Source organism: Megalobrama amblycephala, linkage group LG17 (genome assembly GCF_018812025.1).
Source record: "Megalobrama amblycephala isolate DHTTF-2021 linkage group LG17, ASM1881202v1, whole genome shotgun sequence".
In the NCBI taxonomy this organism is placed as follows: Eukaryota; Metazoa; Chordata; class Actinopteri; order Cypriniformes; family Xenocyprididae; genus Megalobrama; species Megalobrama amblycephala.
The window spans coordinates 41,555,390-41,562,662 of NC_063060.1; the positions used below are offsets into that span (position 1 = coordinate 41,555,390).

At 34.6% G+C, this 7,273-nt stretch overlaps 1 protein-coding gene across 1 annotated transcript; it reads right to left on the reverse strand.

The window, feature by feature from the left end:
• Positions 1 to 4,114: 4,114 nt before the first annotated feature.
• Positions 4,115 to 5,738, reverse strand: cbln14 (cerebellin 14). The gene is made up of 3 exons (XM_048164613.1): positions 5,547 to 5,738; positions 4,569 to 4,706; positions 4,115 to 4,479 (listed from the first exon to the last, which is right to left on the reverse strand). The coding sequence occupies exons 1-3, from the start codon at positions 5,704 to 5,706 to the stop codon at positions 4,196 to 4,198; spliced, it is 582 nt and encodes a 193-aa protein (XP_048020570.1). The 5' UTR covers positions 5,707 to 5,738; the 3' UTR covers positions 4,115 to 4,195.
• Positions 5,739 to 7,273: the final 1,535 nt, after the last annotated feature.

Sequence of the window (7,273 nt, forward strand, 5' to 3'; positions counted from 1 at the left end):
CTAAAAATCAATCCTGCAGTGCCTGAAACACTGGTGTCTGAAACACAGGCCAGATATCCATCCAACTCTTTGCTGGCTTCATGTGTTGTCTGTTTCAAAGAAGTGAAAACATCTTCATCATCAGATGAACTGTTGGCCATGGGTGCTCTTGATTCTGTGGCTGATTTTTGACTTCCTCCATTTTCTTCCACTGACTGTTATACAGTGGGTACGGAAAGTATTCAGACCCCCTTAAATTTTTGAGGGGATCCGACTGCATCTCTGGAGCTCAGCCACAGTGATCTTTGGGTTCTTCTTTACCTCTCTCACCAAGGCTCTTCTCCCCCGATAGTTCAGTTTGGCCGGACGGTGAGGTCTAGGAAGGGTTCTGGTCATCCCAAACGTCTTCTATTTAAGGATTATGGAGGCCACTGTGCTCTTAGGAACCTTAAGTGCAGCAGAAATTTTTTTGTAACCTTGGCCAGAAGCCTTGCCACAATTCTGTCTCTGAGCTCTTCAGGCAGTTCCTTTGACCTCATGATTCTCATTTGCTCTGACATGCACTGTGAGCTGTAAGGTCTTATATAGACAGGTGTGTGGCTTTCCTAATCAAGTCCAATCAGTATAATCAAACACAGCTGGACTCAAATGAAGGTGTAGAACCATCTCAAGGATGATCAGAAGAAATGGACAGCACCTGAGTTAAATATATGAGTGTCACAGCAAAGGGTCTGAATACTTAGGACCATGTGATATTTCAGTTTTTCTTTTTTAATAAATCTGCAAAAATGTCAACAATTCTGTGTTTTTCTGTCAATATGGGGTGCTGTGTGTACATTAATGAGGGAAAAAAATGAACTTAAATGATTTTAGCAAATGGCTGCAATATAACAAAGAGTGAAACATTTAAGGGGGTCTGAATACTTTCCGTACCCACTGTAATTTCCAGGTCAACAAAGAGCTTAGAACCCAAGAGGCGACACTCTGATACTTTTTAGGCAACAGTCACTAGATGGCGCTCCGGTAGCGCGGCCACCATTATGGGGTGAAAATACTAACTGGACCATTGAATCCTTCACATCTTATGCACCCCAAATCGGTGAATTTCACTGCCAAATCAGAAGCGCAATAGAACAGTTTTTTAAATTAAGTCACCAGTAAATTGTATGGCTCCTACAGTAAATGTTGTATTGTCTTATATACGTTTTATTTTACCAGTTGTGGAATCCAACCATTCATCCATCTGAGGTGAAACTTTACACATTTATTAATAGTAAATTAATAATTAATTAATTTAAGATCATCATGTTTGCAGCGAACAATATATTTCAGACCTAGTGGAGTAATAATAATAATATCTAGATCTGAGCTGAAATAAGCTATATTGTACGTTTTAATGGATCACGCTACAAACATAATGATCTTATGATCTGCTGTGTCCATTATCGCATAATTCCCACTTTTGGACACTTTTGCTTCAATGGACATTAGACAACACTGCAAAATCAAGCTGTTATTTTCATATATTTATTGTCCAACATTCTCAATTTTTCTGATGCATGTCATAATTTCAATTTCATATGTCGGTATTAATTCAGTGTTTATAAGTCTAATACTAATACTAGATCTTTTAAAGAGTTTTAACCCAAACTGACTGAGAGCAAAAAGTTTTTGTGAAAAAGTTTTTTTTTTTTTTTTTTTTTAACAAAGCAGCTGATTTTGCCATAGAAACTAGTGGACTGCCAAGTCGCCTTCACCCCAAAATGGCAGAAACGCAGGGCCGCTGCTGGCGCAGGTGTTGCAATGGAACATTCTGTTGAGTGTTGCTTCTAGTTAGTGTATATTCTTTGAGGTCAAGGTGCTGTGCATTGTGGTAATTGATGCAACATGACGTCACTTCCAAAGGACCAATGAACATGTCTGACCAATTTCATGGAATGTGAAAATGAATCTCATTGAATAAATAACCATTAAATTAAACTGGTCATCAGCGCAATTCAATTGGTTTGGTAATAGCAAAAGAAAATAGAATGAAGTGATGTAATCAAGTAAAAGTAAAAGTACTGAGTTTTAAATGTACTCAAGTAAAGTAAAAATCCCCAAAAATAATACTTAAGTACAGTAATCAAGTAAAATTACTCAAGTACTTTACACCTCTGCTCCAGTCTACACTGATTTACCCTTATTAGCTGAACAAATTTATTCTCTTCTTTTTTTGAGAAAACCTCAGACTGAAATCTACAGTAATTTATTGATGTTTTCAGACTGGAAAAACGAATGATCAGGTGTTTTTTCACATCTCATCTGAAATGAGCAGTGAAATGAGCGGATAATGCATTACAAGTATTGTGCATTACATAATCAGATTTCTTTGTTGATGTAACGCACAAGTATTGTGAATTATGTAATCAGATTACTTTTTTGATTAATGTGTAAAGTATCATTACAAGTAACATGTAGTATGTAATCAGATTACTTTGTTGATGTAACAAATAAAGTAACACATTTCAAGTAATGTGCATTACGTAATCATCAGATTACTTTTTGATGTAAAAAGTAAAGTAATGCATTACAAGTATTGTGCATTACATAATCAGATTACTTTTTGATGTAATGAATAAAGTAACGCATTACAAGTATTGTGCATTACGCAATCAGATTACTTTTTTGATGAATGTGTAAAGTAACATTACAAGTAACATGCAGTATGTAATCAGATTGCATTTTTGATGCAACGAGTAAAGTAACACATTACAAGTAACGTGCATTACGTAATCAGATTATTTTTTAATATAACGAGCAAAGTAACGCATTAAATGTATTGTGCATTACGTAAGCAGATTACTTTGTTGATGCAACGAGGAAAGTAATGCATTACAAGTAACGTGCATTACGTAATCAGATTATTTTTTGATGTAACTGCAAATTGCAGTCTAATAACACAAATATATTTATTTACAGCCAAAAAAAGTTACTTTTTTAATAGTATGAATTGTAGCTGAAATATAGCTAGTGATGCATGATGTCCAATTTAGTAGACAGATGATTAATCAGAATTTACTCCCAATTTTAAAATCAATATTTGAAAATTTTGAAATTTCTACTAGGATAGAAGGAATGAATGGATATTCCGGAGCAACTTGGCAGGTTTAGAGAAAACAAAAATTCCACATACAAAGGCTTGCCACTTGGTGGCAGTGTGTAGGATGATTCAATAGGGTCCGCTGTAGTGGTTGAACTATGCCATCAAAACCCATGCCTATGTAAGGAATGGCTTTTTAATTAGCTGCCCACTGTAGTGATCTTGTGAAAGGGTTAAAGGTGCAAAGTGTAAATTTTAGGAGGATCTATTGACAGAAATGCAATATGATATACATAACTATGTTTTCAGTGGTGTATAAAGACCTTACATAATGAACCGTTATGTTTTTATTACCTTAGAATGAGCCATGTCCATCTACATACACTGCATGTCCATTTTGTGCCGACATGTTTCTACAGTAGCCCTAAATGGACAAACACTCTATACAGCACCTTTTGTCACTGTTATTATTCTTCTAAATCATTCTAAATCGATGCAAGGCAGCTTGCATCGTCACTATGTTGAATACGCATGAAGAAGAAGTAGTAGTAGTTGTCTGGTTTATTAGAAGCAGAGACTGTTCTTTATTAGAAGTAAGAAAAACCCTCATTGCTTCACTGGCTAACGTACTCTCTGCTGTCTCAGACGACGATCTTTGTCTTGTGTCGGCCAGACGGCCACTGTAGCTTCTCCAAAAGGGAGGGGTGCGAGGGCTGAGCGCCGTTGGTTGCAGTTCGCAACCTCACTGCTAGATGCCGCTAAAATTTACACATTGCACCTTTAAGAGGGATTCATTTTTCTTTTTGTGGGATTTTTGTTCATTCAATAATTTCATGTTTCATTCAGAGAAATAATTCACAGTCTGTACTAGCAATATATGACTTTATTCATGCATAATGTGATTTATGTTTAACATTAATGAATAATAAACAAACAACATCAAAATAGTGTGTAAATATGCTATATTTTAAGGATTTTTGTATGCTATTTTAAAACTTTCTTGTCTGTTTGTCACTTTTGATTGTCCTGTCAAGCACTGATTTTTTATCTTCACATCTTCAAGAAAATTTTATTTTTTATTTTTTGTAGCTCAATAAAACCCTGAATTTGAGCTCAATTACACGGGCAATAACTTTACATAGTAAAAAGAAGATGTCCACTGAAGGTGTTTCGTTTCCACATATCTGTGTAGATACGACACTGATTTAAGAGTTGAAGATATATCTGGTCCCCTTGTTCCAAAAGAAGAGTGACAGAGTTGCACGTAGTGTCCTCTGTGTCTTGACCGGGAGGGTTATCTGATGCTGCAACCACAAAATTGCCGTTCTTTAGCAGTCTCACACCGGTTGATAGGGCATAAGGATTGAAGACCACAAAGTTGAAGAAATAAACTCCTTTTACTGGTGCAGTGAAGATTCCTGTTGATAACGGTAGAAACTTTGGTTCATAAAACAAAAATAACAATAAATACAATTTTTAAAGCATTTAGTAGAATTTGTTATGATACCTGTATTGACGTCATAAGCATTTCCAATGTTAGTATATGCATTTTCATACACAAGAGTGGTTTCTTCTGCATGAGGGCCAAAATATTTGCGGTCCGATGAAGCTGACAGGGAGGCTGAAAAGGCTACTTTCATCCTTTCTGCAAAAAAGAGATGAGAAGAAAATGATCAAGCAGGCAAAAAGAACTTGTAAATATCTTTTCATTTATTTAATCATTGTAATGCTATCTCATGTTTATAAGATCTGACACTATGTTGCTGAAGACTAGTTACTGGAGTTATGTCCATTAATAGACACGATACTTACTTGAAGCTAAATTCCAGCACAGCACTTTACAACATTATAGCGCTATATGCTCACCTGTTTGTATTAATAACATACAAACAATATTAATTTAAAATATGTATAGTTTACTATATAGTGCATAAAAAATTAACATAATTTATTTCACTTGATAAACTCTTAATTAAATAATAATAATAATAGTAGCCTATTAAGTGAATAATTGAACATCATTACATTCTTTTAATTTAAATATTTTGAGATTTAACACTTAATTTAACAAGTAATTAAATTAAAGTTTATTGTGAATACATGTCTGGTTTCGAGGGAGGACCTGTGCAACTTTTCTGTATTTACGGATAGCAATCTCAACAGGTCTTAAAATTTAAAACTTATAATAGGCTTACCATAAATCAGGGTAAGACAAATACGTGTTGAGGCTTGATGATGTATTGACCATTACTTAAATTTTGAACAAAAAGTTTACATAGTGTACCTTTAAGTGTATATTCTGCTTTGCATTCAGTGCTATATTGATTAAAAAACAAACAAACAAACATAAAAAAACTCTAATCTATGTAATTCCACTAAGTTTAATGCTCAAAGAAACAAACTAGTCTCTCCAGTGTGGTCAGTCAGTCTGAGTCAGTTTCTTAAATAATAATAATATTTTACAGTACCTTCATTTTTCACTTACCTGTGTTTTGTGTTCTTAGTTGCTCCATTTCCTTCTCCATAGATTTCATCCTTGCTTCCATCTTCCCCAGTTCTTCAAGGATGTTTATGTTTGGTGAAAGCACATCATCTGCTGGTATAGCCCACACATTGAGCATTAAGACTGCTATAAGAATCAACATTATTGTTCTGTCTGTTACTAGTGATGAATCAACTGAATAACAATCTTTTAAAGACCACAACTTGCACAATTGTTAAATAGACAGAGAGACTTTGGACTGCATTTTGAAGCAATAGTTAGTTTAAGCCACTTGGAATTTCCAGATTGATGTAAATCTATGGACGCACGTACTGTCCTCGGTGGCTTGACCGGGAGGGTTATCTGATGCTGCAATAACAAGATTGTCGTTCTTCAGCACTCTCACACCGGTTGATAGGGCATGAAGACCTGATGTCATGATAAAATTGTTAAAGCATTGTGTTTAGAATTTATTTGCGCAATATGATGCCTTTATTAATGTCATAAGCATTTCCAACGTTAGTAAATGCATTTTCATTCTTGCTTCTTAGTTCTTTCGTCATTAAGAGCATTTAACTTTTCCATCATCTTTTTGACTTCGTAAAGGATGTCTGATGACGGTGATATACATTGTGGTCCCTCACGCAATAATGCTAATTTCCAGCTTTATCACTGTGTGATTATGATCGCTTTCCTGTAGCCTCACAAAAACCTAACAACATTTATAGACATTGGACTACAATAAACAGAGCTTTCATTGAAAAGTGTGCAATCTGGCATTATTTGGGTCCTTCCTGGTATTCAGTAATATTTCAACTTGGATTTTTTGTTTTAAACTACATATAATTAATTTTCTAAATGCCCCACATCATTAGGCACATATCACACCCACACCTCCAACAAATCATATTTTCCCGACTTTTTATTGTTTCAGTTTTTATACACCTTTTATTATCAACCCTGTAATGGACAAAATGGAAAAGGATTTTACACAAAACTACCTACTGCTTACATGTCCTTCATAACAATTTAATAATTACAAATGTGAATTTGGTAAGATGATAATTTTCACATTTTTATGGGACTGAAGTTAAAATTAGACAAACTGTGTGTGTGTGTGTGTGTGTGTGGTCTCTTTATTTTTGCAAAAAAAATTTTCAATTTAGATGTTTAACTAAAACCACAATTTAATTGTGTCAGTCCTTAACATGTCAGGTGGTAATCAGCAAGAAATGCCTTCATTTTTAATCATCTTCCCTATTGTCTTTCCAAAAAAAAAAAAAAAAAAAAACAGGTTTGAAGGGTTTAGACTTTACCTTCGAATTTATATTTTTCATTTTGTTTTTTATTTTTCAATTTTTTTTAATTAAAATTATTCATAAATGAAGAGAAAAACTCAACCTCATCATTTTCAACCCCAAAACAATGAGAAATATATGTGATGGGGTTGAAGTTTTTTGCTCAAAATGGCCACTGCTCCTCATGTTGTGTAGGAGAGTAGACCATGGCTGCGTTCCAGTTCGTTTTTATGCCCTTCCATCACTAACAAAATTGTTTAAAGGGATAGTTCACCCAAAAATGAAAATTTGATGTTTATCTGCTTACCCCAAGCACATCCAAGATGTAGGTGTCTTTGTTTCCTCAGTAGAACACAAATGATGATTTTTAACTCCAACCGCTGCCGTCTGTCAGTGGTATAATGCAAGTCAGCGGGAACTTGGACTATAAAA

What these genes read in the sequence shown, in the direction of transcription:
- cbln14 (XM_048164613.1), bottom strand. Translation starts at nt 5,706, where the DNA reads ATGTTGATTCTTATAGCAGTCTTAATGCTCAATGTGTGGGCTATACCA. An exon ending in ACTAAGAACACAAAACACAG is followed by an intron (nt 4,707 to 5,546) that starts GTAAGTGAAAAA and finishes TCTTTTTTGCAG; the next exon opens with AAAGGATGAAAGTAGCCTTT. An exon ending in TGCTTATGACGTCAATACAG is followed by an intron (nt 4,480 to 4,568) that starts GTATCATAACAA and finishes CGTTATCAACAG; the next exon opens with GAATCTTCACTGCACCAGTA.